Source organism: Penicillium chrysogenum (assembly GCF_028827035.1).
Source record: "Penicillium chrysogenum strain IBT 35668 chromosome Unknown utg000005l_segment0_segment0, whole genome shotgun sequence".
In the NCBI taxonomy this organism is placed as follows: Eukaryota; Fungi; Ascomycota; class Eurotiomycetes; order Eurotiales; family Aspergillaceae; genus Penicillium; species Penicillium chrysogenum.
The window spans coordinates 1,879,597-1,893,645 of NW_026622753.1; the positions used below are offsets into that span (position 1 = coordinate 1,879,597).

At 48.7% G+C, this 14,049-nt stretch overlaps 6 protein-coding genes across 6 annotated transcripts; all 6 read left to right on the forward strand.

Moving 5' to 3' along the window:
- Nucleotides 1–1,691: 1,691 nt before the first annotated feature.
- Nucleotides 1,692–3,646, forward strand: N7489_009106 (endopolyphosphatase; the record flags this gene model as incomplete). Its single annotated transcript, XM_056714856.1, has 2 exons — nucleotides 1,692–1,854; nucleotides 1,914–3,646. The coding sequence occupies 2 exons, from the start codon at nucleotides 1,692–1,694 to the stop codon at nucleotides 3,644–3,646; spliced, it is 1,896 nt and encodes a 631-aa protein (XP_056562478.1).
- Nucleotides 3,647–5,567: 1,921 nt separating this feature from the next.
- erg27 lies at nucleotides 5,568–6,653 on the forward strand (the record flags this gene model as incomplete). Its single annotated transcript, XM_056714857.1, has 1 exon — nucleotides 5,568–6,653. The coding sequence occupies one exon, from the start codon at nucleotides 5,568–5,570 to the stop codon at nucleotides 6,651–6,653; it is 1,086 nt and encodes a 361-aa protein (XP_056562479.1).
- A 2,045-nt stretch (nucleotides 6,654–8,698) lies between these two features.
- N7489_009108 (uncharacterized protein) lies at nucleotides 8,699–8,997 on the forward strand (the record flags this gene model as incomplete). The annotated part of the gene is made up of 2 exons (XM_056714858.1): nucleotides 8,699–8,899; nucleotides 8,968–8,997. 2 exons carry the CDS (start codon nucleotides 8,699–8,701, stop codon nucleotides 8,995–8,997), a joined length of 231 nt encoding a protein of 76 aa, XP_056562480.1.
- Nucleotides 8,998–9,180: 183 nt separating this feature from the next.
- Nucleotides 9,181–9,668, forward strand: N7489_009109 (uncharacterized protein; the record flags this gene model as incomplete). The annotated part of the gene is made up of 3 exons (XM_056714859.1): nucleotides 9,181–9,226; nucleotides 9,248–9,453; nucleotides 9,522–9,668. The coding sequence occupies 3 exons, from the start codon at nucleotides 9,181–9,183 to the stop codon at nucleotides 9,666–9,668; spliced, it is 399 nt and encodes a 132-aa protein (XP_056562481.1).
- Nucleotides 9,669–11,007: 1,339 nt separating this feature from the next.
- On the forward strand, nucleotides 11,008–11,987 carry N7489_009110 (uncharacterized protein; the record flags this gene model as incomplete). The annotated part of the gene is made up of 2 exons (XM_056714860.1): nucleotides 11,008–11,149; nucleotides 11,209–11,987. 2 exons carry the CDS (start codon nucleotides 11,008–11,010, stop codon nucleotides 11,985–11,987), a joined length of 921 nt encoding a protein of 306 aa, XP_056562482.1.
- A 982-nt stretch (nucleotides 11,988–12,969) lies between these two features.
- On the forward strand, nucleotides 12,970–14,012 carry N7489_009111 (uncharacterized protein; the record flags this gene model as incomplete). The annotated part of the gene is made up of 5 exons (XM_056714861.1): nucleotides 12,970–13,045; nucleotides 13,110–13,564; nucleotides 13,620–13,746; nucleotides 13,798–13,872; nucleotides 13,927–14,012. 5 exons carry the CDS (start codon nucleotides 12,970–12,972, stop codon nucleotides 14,010–14,012), a joined length of 819 nt encoding a protein of 272 aa, XP_056562483.1.
- Between the last annotated feature and the right edge of the window lie 37 nt (nucleotides 14,013–14,049).

Genomic DNA, 14,049 nt, shown 5'->3' on the forward strand with positions numbered 1-14,049 from the left:
TCATTCATACAAATGGATTCGCCGACCTCACAACGGCGTTTTAGCTAGGGTTTCCGTAACCCTTGGGGTTAACCTGACTCAGCCTATTGATATCCATTCACGAATAACCCATGATTTGACTTACGCGTATATATACTTATATCCAGGTGATTCACTTGCAGATCTTGGATCAACGCTCTCCAGGATGGAGGGAATCATCGAATGTATGTCTCTTTTTGTTGTGCTACGTCCTTTTGTCAAGTCGACTAACTTTCGGTATCTATAGCGGCCCGTTTCCTACTGAGAAGGTACGCGACCAAGTAGAAGGCCGTGCCCGCGCGCAGAGGAGCTAAGGTGCAAAAAGACGCTTTCCACGGCAGGAGTACGAGGAACCATGCTAGGGCGCACAAGGACAACCCAGTTGAATGGCCCTGTCCACTCGCAGAACAATGTAAGCTGAAGCCTTCTACAAGCAAAGTCCCGAGATCGCGTTGAATATAAGGCTGACATGATTGATCGGTATAGACCAAGGACGAATATTATCAGTCGTTTAGGGAGGAGGTATTGTTGACATACATGGTATGACGTGCATGGTATGTCTTTATGCCTTTGTCCCTTTGTGCAGACTGAGCTTTTGCTTTGTCAGTTTGCCATTCCTTGGTTAGTACAGGCTTCATATACAGCCTGTTTTTCCATAGATTCATAGTACGCATCTTCTTCCCGATTTCCCCCTCCATGCTAGTTTATCTCACTAGCAGTCCTTCTTCGTAGCCTCATCAGGTATCTATCGGCCGAAACCAACATTGATTGAACTTCTTGCGGGAACCGGTAACCGTCTCTATATTGAGTACGGTATAAGTAAGGTTGTACCCCGGGCCGGTTGTCAGAGCCGGCCTAACTAGAACCCCCCCGCCGCCCCCGGGATTCTTCAAAATAGTAAAAAATAGTAATGCACACTTGTCATCATTGCAGTTGATTCTCTATCTCAAGCTAGCCTTTTAGCTGCATTTGAGTAACCCCGATGGATGATGTCAAGCCGATTTCGGCTCAGTCGGGCACCATATTCATTTCCAGGATCTGATCTGTCAATACCCTTTTGTTTGGATGTTTGATCAATCCACATTACGGCAAGATCCATAGGAGATGTATGCTATGTGAGCTTCGTTATGACCTCTGGAGTATATGTGAAACTTCCAAGCTTCTATGTTGATCGCCCAGTAATTTTGATCATGCGATCTCCTGCCCGAACTTGGCCAATAGAATATAGAGATTGAAATAAATATGAAATGCTTACAACATAGACCTCCGCTCTGCCAAGGTGAGCCTCCAAGGTCCCCTCAGCACTCTCGGCCACGTGATGGAGTCATTGGCTGAGCCAGTTTGAGGATGTCGATCGGGATATAATCTGCAAGACTAGTAAATTTAGTAGTTCGGTAACTTTCAAGGTTGCTAGTAGAGATAAGATCATACAATATTGTATGTTGTATATTGTATGTTGTAGTAGATGTAATAGGAGTGTTTATAAAGAGTCTCCAGGCCTTCCAACCTTGGAAAGGTTCCCCTCCAAACTTATCTCTGATTGGTTGCGCATTTGAGTTGGAGTTCGGCTGCCACACCCGCTTAGTGACGTGACCGGGCAGATAAGATCTTCGCCCATATTCCATTCTGACCTTCACACATTTCCCTTGGTTGCACTTGGTTTCAGAGGACTCATGCAGTCAATCTTCTTGCTGCTGGGCCTCTTTGCCGACGCCGTCTCCGCCAGCCCCTTGGGCCAACAGCCGTTGGGCCATATCAGTCCAACGGAGCTGCCTGCTGGACAGCTGGCGGAGGGTTTGCGCAAACCTGTACGCGGACGATTTTTACATATAACTGGTAAGCGGGCAGCTCTCTACGTTCGTATTTCCGTTGTGTGACCCCATGCTGACCAACAGATTTTCATCCCGACCGACTCTACAAGGCCGGAACCTCGATCGATCGCTCGTGCCACCGTGGTAATGGCCCCGCGGGGTATTTTGGAGCCGAGGGCACAGATTGCGATGCACCTTTATCCCTTGTCAACGAGACATTTCGCTGGATCGAAGAAAATTTGAAGGATGAGATTGATTTCGTGATTTGGACCGGTGATTCTGCTCGACACGACAATGATGAAAAGATCCCTCGCACGGCGGATGAGATTATAGAGTTGAATACGTTACTGTCTCAAAAATGGATTAGCATTTTCGGCGAGGAGGGAGTCCGTGAGACCTCGAATGCCGTGCCCAGAATGTCGATCCCTGTCATCCCGACATTCGGCAACAACGATATCATGCCCCACAACATCTTCAACGAGGGCCCAAACAAGTGGACAAAGCGATTTGCAGAGATATGGAACCCGTTTATCCCAGAAGATCAGCGTCACACCTTCGTCGAGGGCGGTTGGTTCACCGCGGAGGTGGTTCCCGGTCGGCTAGCGGTCATCAGCCTAAACACCATGTACTTCTTCGATTCCAACAGTGCTGTGGATGGATGCAACGCCAAGTCGGAACCTGGATACGAGCACATGGAGTGGTTGCGGGTGCAGTTGAAAATCCTGCGCAGTCGCAATATGAAAGCCATCCTCATGGGCCATGTCCCACCGGCCCGGTCGAGCGAGAAGAAGAACTGGGATGAGACCTGCTGGCAAAAATATACGCTCTGGATGCACCAGTACCGTGATGTTGTTGTCGGGAGCCTTTACGGTCATATGAACATCGACCATTTCATGCTCCAAGACAACAACAAGGTCGACATTGATTCGAAGGCCCATGGAAAGGTGTCAATCAACTCAAAAGCCGATTACCTTGAGTCGCTCCGAAACCAATGGTCCTCATTGCCATCTCCTCCGTCGGGCATTTTCGATGAGCTCGACTCCGTATCGGATTTGGGGGATCTCTCGGAAGTTGAACCGGCGAAGAAGGACAAGAGAGGTAAAAAGAAGGACAAGAAGAAGCAAAAATTCTTAGAGAAAATTGGAGGCCCGTGGGCAGAACGATACAGCGTATCGCTAGTATCCCCCAGTCTGGTTCCGAACTTCTTCCCTAGTCTGCGCGTGATCGACTACAATATCACGGGACTGGATGATGTCGCACGTGGAGCGGATGCGTCGACACATGCGGCTGGCGATACAACCTCTGGACTCGATCATGCTGAAATTGATACGCCGGAAACCGGCGATGATTCCCTTACTCCGCCCGAAATTCAAAAGAAAAAGGGCAAGGGCAAAAAGAAGAAACCCAAGTTCAAAGTCCCTGAGCCTCCCTCGTCAACTGCTCCTCCGGGCCCTGCATACTCGAACCAGGCGTTCACATGGCTTGGCTACACCCAATACTTCTCGAATCTAACAAAACTCCATGAACAGCTCGCGACAAGCGAACAAGGCGACAATCCTCGTATCGACTACGAGATTGAGTACACCACAAATGATGATGTGTATCAAATGAAAGACCTGACGGTGCGCAGCTTCTTCCAACTCGCAGCGAGAATTGGCGAGGAAGGAGTCGAAGAGAAACAGACCGAGGTCAATAGCCAAGGTGCTGATTGGTCTTTGAGCAAGAAAAAGAAGCCAGTGAACAACGTCTGGCGGGCTTTCGTGAGGCGCGCATTTGTTGGTTTCCCAGTTGATGACCTGGATGACCTGGATGGATAGGGTGGTTTTGCTTTGGCATTTTTCTTTTTCTTTGAGGATACTTTTGCATGTACGATAACACATTGCATCTCCGGCTTATACAGTGACGACTTGTGTTTGTGTTATCACAAGGTGTTATTTTAGATTACGGCCGTTGGAGATGGGAACACATTGGCAGGGTCGGGACGAAAAGTACAAACCAAATACAACAGCCAAATTACCAAGTTTTGCATTTGTTTACATGTACAATTATATTATACCCAGGTACTCCGTACAATGGACATGTCTAATGAGGCGATCAGCAAGGGCATCACTTTAGCGGTGTATCCGCTTGGATGGTGTTTGGGAACACAACACATCAACTACAGAACTGCAGTAAATGACGATGTTATGTTAATTTATATCTAGTAAATACAGAGTACATCAGGGGATGTTGTACGATGAACACTACAAACCCTCACTTCCGTCACATTAGATAGGTGGATTTCTATCGCGTCCACAATACAATACAACACATCCCAGCCACTGCCAGCGTGGCAGAGTCCGTGCAAGGTTTAGATTAATGCCCAGATACACTCAGAGTAAGCTGGCCCGAGGACTTGGGCACCTATCTAGCTGGGTAGGATCATCCTGTAATAATGATAATAATTAATATTCCCAATCTGCGACGCTGCCTAGTTATTTTTTGCCTTGAGCCGCTGCCACGTAGCAAGCCCGTCATCATGTATGGAGTAGCAGGGTCAAATTGAGATCGCAAGCGAAACTTAGACTAGTGCAGGACAGCACAGCATTAGATTGTACTAGAATTCCCGGTTGATGGGTTTTGATGGGTTGCCACCTGGTATTGCAATTGAACAAAGCCCTACTTTGGTGAATTACCTTTATACAAGTAGACCACTATTTCCACTTCAATGTTGTAGCACATCTACCATAATCAATTTTATCAATTTATTCAAATGTTCTGATTGTTGTGGGACTCCCAAGACAGGCTAGTAACAATTACTATACAGTACTACTTGCATACGCATATCCCGAGTTCAACCCGATCTCGTCATATCAGGGGAAACCTCGCAGCTAACATGATACATTCCTTCGAAAATCTTTTGATTTTCTAATTCTCTTCTAACCCGTGGGCTTCAGCTCCATACAGCCCTAACAGGTACAACAATTCCAACCTAGCGCTAGCTCGAGCCCCCCGAGCTAGCAGCTTCACACCCGAGACACCCCAATTTCTTCCCCGCACAGACTGCGCTGGCAAAATCGCATTTCGCCTCCCCCTTTGCCGCACGATGCGTCAAGTCTACTTGCAATCCAGCTCAGTCACCTTGTCTGCTCCTTGCGTTAGCCGAATTCCCAGCCACGATACAGTGCGAATACGACATTCGGAACTCAGCCGTCGCTAGACCGAAACGGGCAATATTGATTCGATTGATCGGATAGCGTTGTTCCACACTGTTCTACTACTATTCGAACATTCTATACTTCCAAGATTGTCGCAATTGGATTCGGTACCCGTGACGCGAACGAAAGCCATTGGATGTGATATACTTACTCCGTGGGCCGAACAATCGACCCCTCGGGCCCTGCTGAACCTTGCAGCTTGCGCTCAATTTGCTGCTTCTGGTTTCGGATATTGTATATTTTGTATTGTCGATCCGGCGCGTCGCTGGAACAGTCTGGATATTTTGTGTGCCAAGATCTTGATTCGGCAGGTCAATTGGTCCGCGGCTCGGCGATACGCGCGTGGTTGGAGCATGATTCAGTCGCTGCGTTTGGTTGTTATTTGAAATTTTGTTTGCGTGCTTCCTGGTAAGTCTGGGCTGTCTTTGCCGATTCCTTTGTCTGTTGAGGCGTTCCCTAGCTTCTCAATTGAGTTTTCTTTCGGTCAATTAGTCTTCGCCGAACCTCCACCCTGCCTATTGCTTGAGACCAATTGACCAATATGGCTGACTCTATCTGCCCAGGCTCGCCAATTCCCGGGACGTGGGCTTTATGGATGGCCTCCTCCGAAGTGGACCAGAAGGCCCTGGGCAATTTCGCAGCCGTCATGGGCCTCGAAAACCCCCTGCTCTCGGCAATGCTATACAAAGTCCTTGGCGTCTCCGTCATGCTATCAAAGAAGCTCCTTAGAGCCCGCAAGCTGCGGCGCCTCGACACAACACGTGAAACAAGATCCCTCCAGCTGTACCATCACATCATATGGCTCTCCCGCGAAGGCCTATTAATACTGGAGGGCTACATCCTTCCCATGGTAGAGAGGTTCGTCGAGCTAAAAGTGCTCGCCTACAAGCTACGCGCTTCGTTCTACCATATTTTCGTACTATTCCACAATCGCCCAGTTTTCACCCCCGACACCGACATGCCCACCCGCCTCAAACATGACTCCATATACGGTGCAGATACCCTAACCACCCTCGGCGTCTCAGACCCCTACAAATCCAAAATGAATACGGAATCAACACCAACGTCCCGGCCCCCAGGCCTACCAGTATTACAACCAGTTCAGCCACCTCAACCAATTTCCTCTTTCCTCCTCCCGCCACTAGACTACACAGCCACAGCAACAGCCTGCTTCACCCACGCAGCAACCCTCTCCGACAAACTCTTACCAGGCTCACACCCCCTCCGTCTCTCCGTCAAGCTCGAATACGCAGCCTATCTATACGACTGCCTCCAAGACCCCATCGCCTGCCGCCGCCTCGCAAAACAGGCCATCGCAGACGTCTACAATGCCCAAGAAGGCATGGACGACGAGAGCTTCGAAGACGCCGCAGAGATCGTCAGCGTACTGGGGAAGATGGTCAAACGTGGCGGGAAGGCCGGGTCCAGTACTGACACTCCGGGGAGCAGTGTCTCTCGCGGTGGTGGCTCACGCAGTCGCAGTAGTCGCTCGCCTAGCCATCTTGATATCAGTGTGCCGACTACCGTCTCGCCAGTGCCGGTTACGAAATCTACACCTGTCTCCGGGGCGCAGGTGGGAGTGAGCCAGCCGGATGTTCCTGATGCTTCTATGATGAATCCGATTTGATGGAAATGGAAACGTGCATGATTAAAGAAGAAATGATGTCCCGATTCTTGTCCGTATCTTTGGCGTGTTTCGACGTATTGACTTTCTTTTGTTTCTTTTCTCACTAAGCATGTGTATATAGACAGTCTGGATTTCTCTTGATATCTGTAGATATACGCTATGCTTTGATGACTTCCATTCACTGTTGATGAACAAATGACATGGTTTGTGCTCTATGCAGTTAGTGATGATGCGTTGGTACAGGTCTTTGTAGTGGTCGTCATACATAACACCGCATTTCCTATACCAGAGAATCCGGAGAAACAAGCATGGCCTATGGTTTGTTATTTGCCAATATTTCCCTATATAAGGCCACAAATAGAGTAGGTACCACACCTCCTGATTCCCTTTTTGTTTTGTTATATCGGCTCCACATCTATCCCTGGCTTTGGGTTCACTACTCATTATGATTTTCATTATCAACTATCCACTCCATCTATAAACCGAGACTCCAAATCCCAGCTTCCATCCCCTGGATGGCAGTCACTTAGGAAGCGCAACCCTGGCGCAGCTGATGCCCAAGGAGTTCCCGGTGTTGTGGATGCATCTGGGTTTAGGCATCGACGCCTTGGTAGACAGATAGTTCTAGGAGCTCGCTCTCTCCCCCTAATACAACTCTCTTCGTTCTGCTTCCCTGGCCCTACGTAGTAGCGTCGTCAGGTTATGACCCCTCATTTTTTCAAGAGCTTTCATCTACAAGATTAGCAGATTGCATTCATTCAATTTTCACTTATTCCGTGCAGAGAGAGTCGCGGATAGGAGTGCAGATCAAAACTGGCGGGGTGGACCATACATTTTTGGACCCCACAACACCCGACCAGACCGATCAATCAGAATCTTTACCGGGGTTTTTGACCCCACAACAACCTTTTCGGTCCACATTTTACCCTTTTACCCTTTTGGTTCGACCAATCACGTCGCGTAAACCATATATTGATATAGTCGTCGGACACGGTACGGCGATAGCAGAGACAGAAGCGGATCTAGTTCAATTCGGACAATTAGTATCAGACCAAAAAGCTATAGAAGCAAAGGCCAATCAACAAGCGATATCTTATAGAGAAATGGGATTTGCTAGCTCAGCAGTCTGTATGCCGTCTCGCCAGCTACGCGTAGGCATACGAAATAGAAATGATCGTAATGATCACGATCATTCAATGGTATCAAACAGAACATTCAGCATATTAGCTTAGGGGAAGAGCACCGGATTATAGCAGAAGAAAATTTATAGCAGAAGAAAACTCATTAAACAAGAGCAGAGTGTAAGCACTAAGGGAGAAACGGGAGATATTAGATCGACAGATACAGCAGATCTCCCCTCTGCAATCCAAACCACAGCCGAGTCCAGCTTGTTTAAATCCACTAAAAATGCTACGTCCTACCCCCTTCCTACCGAGTCCTCCCGTACCGAGTCCTTCCGTCCCACCGAGTCCTACTGTTCCACTGAGTTCACGAAAGTCTCCGGAGAGATACGCAGGCATCAGATAGGAGAAATACGGTAAACGAGACAGCGGAGGAGCACAATGCACGGTTAAGGCCACCATAGCAAGCGGAGAAGACATGGGACTGATGCTATGGGATTACTGGCGAAACTCACCCTTTGGCGTCGGATTGAGAGTCAAGATGCCCCGTACATACGCAGGGGCCATGCGATCAGCTCCAAAGAGCATTGGCATGTAGTAATGGAAGTGCAGCTGTGCAAACTGCAAGATGCAAAAGCACACTAGAGCTGCCGCCGGGATCTACGATCTTATGAAGCAAATAGATGTTCGATCTAAAAGCAGCATTGAAAACCGAGAAAAATGGCAGTTTTTACTGACCCCTCATAAATAGGTAGTTGTAGGAACTCGCTCTCTTTCTCCCAATACAACTCTCTCCCTTCTGCTTCCCTGACCCTACGTAGTAGCGTCATCACAATATCCCCAAGACAACACGACGAGCCCACGTTCTCACTTTCAAACCAATTGTGATGGAGTTATAAACACTTGCGACGGAAACAACCCACAATGGCCGTTGGCGTCCCAGTGCAAGGTCGCCCTCGACGAATGGCAGCGGTCTCCCGGCACGCCCTTGGACGAGATTCAGTTCAAAACCAGCGCCAGCGTTTCACAAGTACCTCCGCTGGCTTCGCCGAATCCTTCATCTCCTACCGATATTGCTCCCCATCAGACAGCCGGGCATTCTCAACAGCTTCAGTGTCCTCGTCGGTAAGTCTATAGAGAGCAAGGCTTCGGATGTGGTTGATATCAGCTTTGAAGCTAATATGTTCTCCCAGGAGGTACTTCAGATCCTCCTCATGGTTTAAAAGGGCCAGAGTACTCGATAATGGATATGGCTATATACAACGAATTCACGCAAACGCCATTCCCCACGCCGATACAACTAGACGATATACCCTTTCCCTGATCTGTAGGGTATCTGACTCGAATGTTCAAACTGCTCGTGTAACTTCGCCGCTTCTAGGAACCCGGTGGTAAGAGCAATGGCAATGGCCGATGGGCGTGAAATAACGACCGAGATACTGTCACCAAAAAGTATGAAATGACCTGAACTAGACTACCGCAGTCAAGCTAACCACAACGATAGCGCTATTGCGGCAGATGGCAGAGTTTGGCTGGGTCATTACCCCTACGTGCCACGACTGCCTGGCAGCGAATGGGGCGATGAGAGTTGCTGTGGTGTAGTGGAGAAGGAGAATAACGTCTTCTTCAACGATGCTTGCATGGATTGCTATACGCCTTCCGGGCCAGGATATCCCTCGGTTGGTATAAGGTCCTCTCCCTTATATTTACAGGATCTGGCTCTAACAGTATATAAGATCACTCACAGCTGACCGACTTCCTCTTTCTTTATGTCGGGGGCGTCTTGAGACGTGCGTACTATAAGCACCACCTCTCGGGGCGCAACCACCATGCGCTCTACGATGCACAGCAAACAGCACTGATGATGAGGCCGGCTGTTCCCTGGTTCATGTAAACCCCCTCGCGAGCAGGTTACTCACGAACGGGTTTACCTCAAAGGATGCGGGGTGACGAGGATGTGCTCCGGAAAAAGACAGCGGCCAAACGAAGAGTTATCATTATTCAGTCCCTACAAGAGACCAAGGGAAAGTTGAGACTGGTTGGGGAACCTTCAGCAACGAAGTGAATTGATGCAAGATACCATTTTGTACTGCACGCAGTTAGACATGCTATTGTTTCCTTGCAGTTAAATTCGAGTACCGACAACATCGTAGACGCATTAACGAAGCCTTTGGGCCGAGATCTGTTCGAGAGAATGGAAGACGACCCTTCCGGCATAGATACAAAATACATAGAAATGATTGTTGAATAGAAAAATCGACAAAAGAAAGACATTTTTTACTATGGCGGCCGAAAATAGAGAATCTGTATCGGTCCTGGCTACGCTAGGCTACGCTCTTTGACAGCTCAAATCACTCCATCGGCTCTACTACTTGGTACATGGTTTCTACTTGTTCATGTTGATGATTTCATCACGGCAGCTCCCACAGATGAAGAAGTCGAGCAGAGTTCCCAGCAAGTAAAAGGCGAATTCGAGATCAAAGATATGGGAGAACCTTCACGTTTTCCCGGCAGTGCAGTGTCCCATTGTGATTTCGCTCTACAATCTAGAAAAGTGGCTCTATATGCACAAGGAGTATTGCGAATACAAGGGTTCGGGGAAGATTGCGAGATCCTGCTTTTCCTGCTTTTCCTGTTTTGGTGATCGACACGTTGCTAGGGACAGTGATGCCTCAGGCCAGCATTCTGCGAAATCTTCAAACTGTCAAACTGCCAAACTGCCAACGTGGGAGAACATTCTTCGGCACTTTTGGCTGAAGAATCTGTACATTTCAGATCAAACGGCAAATTTCCAATACGTCCAGATTATCGTGGTGCTACGAAACGGTCGTCGACGTCATACTCGGGGCTCTGTGCGAAAAAAAAAGAGGCCAAGAAAGGACATCCACCTACCCCGAGGGCTCCTTATCGCATCTCATTCGACTATTAACCCGTCGAATCCACTTGAACCCACCGCATATGTGATTCCCTCATCTTTTGTCTCTAACTCCTACGGAGTACAACATTCACACCTACCCGGCCACACTCCAGATAGCACCAGCCCCCCTGCGCGTCGGCGCGTTGCTCTGCAGAAACGCTGCATCCCGCGGAACGTTGCATTGAAACGCGAAACACCCGAGCTTATCCCCTCCATGGCCTTGAAATCGTCATTCTTGCTTCTCCTCGATTCTCACGAAGCCTGAACCTCAACACACCGTTTGGAAGCTCCGGGACGGAGTCAGGGAGTAGGGACGATGCGATCTGGCTTGGATAAACCTGGCGCTCTCCCACTCCTCATCCTCATTGCATTCTCGCTTCTCACATTGGTGCCATCGTTACCGAATCTCTACCACTCGAAGTTCGCGGACTTCAGCTTCTACACTGGTGCAGCTCGCCGTATGTCCCCCTTTCCGCCAATCTCAATTTCACGTCAACTAACCAAGTCCACTGTTCAGAGGTCCCTCTCCTTCAAGATAGTGTCACTGCGTTAGGACCGAAAGCACACCCGCTCAATGAGGCTCAGAAATCATGGATTCTTCAATCATTACCTCGATCGCATGGCAATCGCCCGCCGCTTACTGCGCGGGTTGCAAATCCCGCTGCGGTCCCGGGCAGCGAAACAACTGCCGTCGCAAATAAAAGTCAACTTCCATCTTTAACCCGCGAATCATCATTTTCATTCAGCCGCAGAGCTCGCGCATTCAGAACCTACTTCATCCAGCAATTAGACGACTACCCATTCCTCACGTCATTCTCCAATCGCAGTCTAGGTGCGGACTCGACGCATCCATATCCTACAGTCACCCTCAACGAATCTCTACCAACCTTTGACAACCAATCTTCCCCAAGCATCCTGTCATATAGTAATTCCTCCGACAGCATTGATGAGCCACCATTTCCATCTCCTGCCTCCCTCCGTGATATATGTCAGCAGGCCTGCCATGTCGCAATTGGCTTTGGGAAACACATTGGACTCCACGGAGCAAAATATGCGAAATCGATCTTCCTTCCGGAGCAGATCACTGGGGCTCCCACATCATTAATATCCGACCCCGCTGTACCCAACTCCGTGGCCTCAGATCAAGGCCTATTCACCTCATCCGAGCAAGCCCCCCAACAAAAAGTTGGCGCTGAGGATTCCACCGATGCTGCCGCTGGTCGGCACTCGCAAGAGCTCCATGGAAGTTGTATGGCTGTTGTGATCGGTCTTGTTGCAGGCATCATGTGGTTCTAGTGCGTGCTGTTTGAGTACTTTTACCTCGTGCCTGTCTGCTGATATGTGTGATGACCTTTCTTGTCTTATTTGGTTTGGCGCATTGTATTAGATACGTGTAGACATTTGGGCCGGTGGCTCTGGTTTAGCCTCCTGTTGGAATCTAATAATCATATTTGCCATTTCGACTTGGCATTCGTCTGTATCTCTAGTCTTCCACCCATATGTTCGTTGTTGCATCAAGTTATGAAATCAAAGGGCAAAGCAGCACTATGATCATGACGAACTCGTTTTGCAGAAGACAAGGGATGGGCAAATTCAACCACGGCATAATGTACGGTAGTTTTCCCCAAGTCCATCATCTCCACTTGATGCACAGCATGACTCAATCGGGCAATTCCTCTACAGTCGCACAATGAGGGGGGATCCTACATGTGCAACCCAGGCGACTTTGTGCGTATCTTGACCTATATTCTCAATTTGGACATTTTTTTGTTTAACCGTCTTTGGAAAGGAACATGCCTACCTACAGCTAAGCGCTGTCTGTGTTGTACTTATTCAAGCGGAATTTTGTATTTCATCAAATCCCAACATGTTCTAATATTGGACGTAATCTCGCCTGCACAAGCCAGAGTTTGTCGGAATTAACGGAGTTTCATCTTAACACCTTCCATATTTTTCAAAAATTGTGTTCCCAATATGTTCCATTACCTTCTAATCGGTCATCAAAGCTTTTGAAGAAACAACCCGATGGCCTCGATACTTGATGACAACGGACTAACCCGATATGGTAAGGTGCAGGCTTTTAATCGGGATTTCCGTGGACGTTGATTGGTCCTTGCGAACTATACTCGACATGCACTTGAAGAACACTTAATCTCATTATCACCGAGAGGAAATATATAAAAGCGACCATTGCAGCTGGTGGAAAGAAAGGAGATATCAAAGACTTCTTTGCTTTCTTCATCGCTTGAGATTGTTACCTTCAAACACCGTAACTAAAATGTCCAACAATCAACAGATCCTCCGCTCTGAAGCCGTTCTCGAGAAGTATGGCAAGGCCCTTGCTGGAAAGACAGGTGTGCAAGGTCCCGATGATATGCCAAGGAGAAGAGTACTGACGAAACATGCTTTCCTCCAAAGTCCTCATCACCGGCGTTTCCGACGACTCGATCGCAGGCGAACTCGCACTCCAGCTTTCGGCCGCCGATCCAAAGCTCCTCATCCTGAGTGCCCGTGCCGAGGCAAAGGTGGCAGGAATTCAAGACAAAATCAAGTCAGCCAAGCCGAATGTGGAAACCCGCTTTCTCAACATGGACCTTAGTGACTTGGCTGCCGTGCGAGATGCTGTCGAAGACCTGAAGGATGTGCCTCACATCGATCACCTTGTCTGCGTGGCCGGCGTAATGTTCCCACCTTACAGCAAGACCAAAGATGGATTTGAGAGCCAACTGGGCGTCAATTACCTGGCGAACTTCCTATTCGTGAAGTTGCTCTTACCCAAGATCCGTGCTGCAGGACCGGGCTCGTCTGTGGTTATCATGGCCTCGTCCATGGCCAGACAAGGGAAGATGCACTTCGACAACTGCAATTTTAGTGTTAGTTCGACTCACAGCTTATATTTAACAGAGCTGACATTCAATTCCCTTGCAGGATGGTCAAACATATGACCCCATGGTCGCATATGGCCAGTCGAACGCTGCGAGAGTTATGTTCGTTAAGAGACTGGGTAAAAAGTTGAAGGCTGAGAAAATCCGTGTTTTCAGTGTTGATCCTGGCGGTATGTCTTACTTCTTCTTACTGCGCAGTGAATCAAGCTAACAAGATTTAGCGGTTCGGACCGGTCTGCAACGACACTGCCCTCCCGACTTCCTGGACCAGGTCGATGAATGGAAAAAGGCCGGAGGTATGTGTTGCCCTCTCGCTGGATGGTTTATTTCTCACTAACCGACTTCTCTAGCCATGATTGACATGGATGGGAAGCCAATGGAAATCCCCCTTGGACTACTACCTCAGAAGGAGCCGCCACCGTCATCACAGGGATGATTGACCCTACCATCGCAGGTAATCAAAAGACCTACCT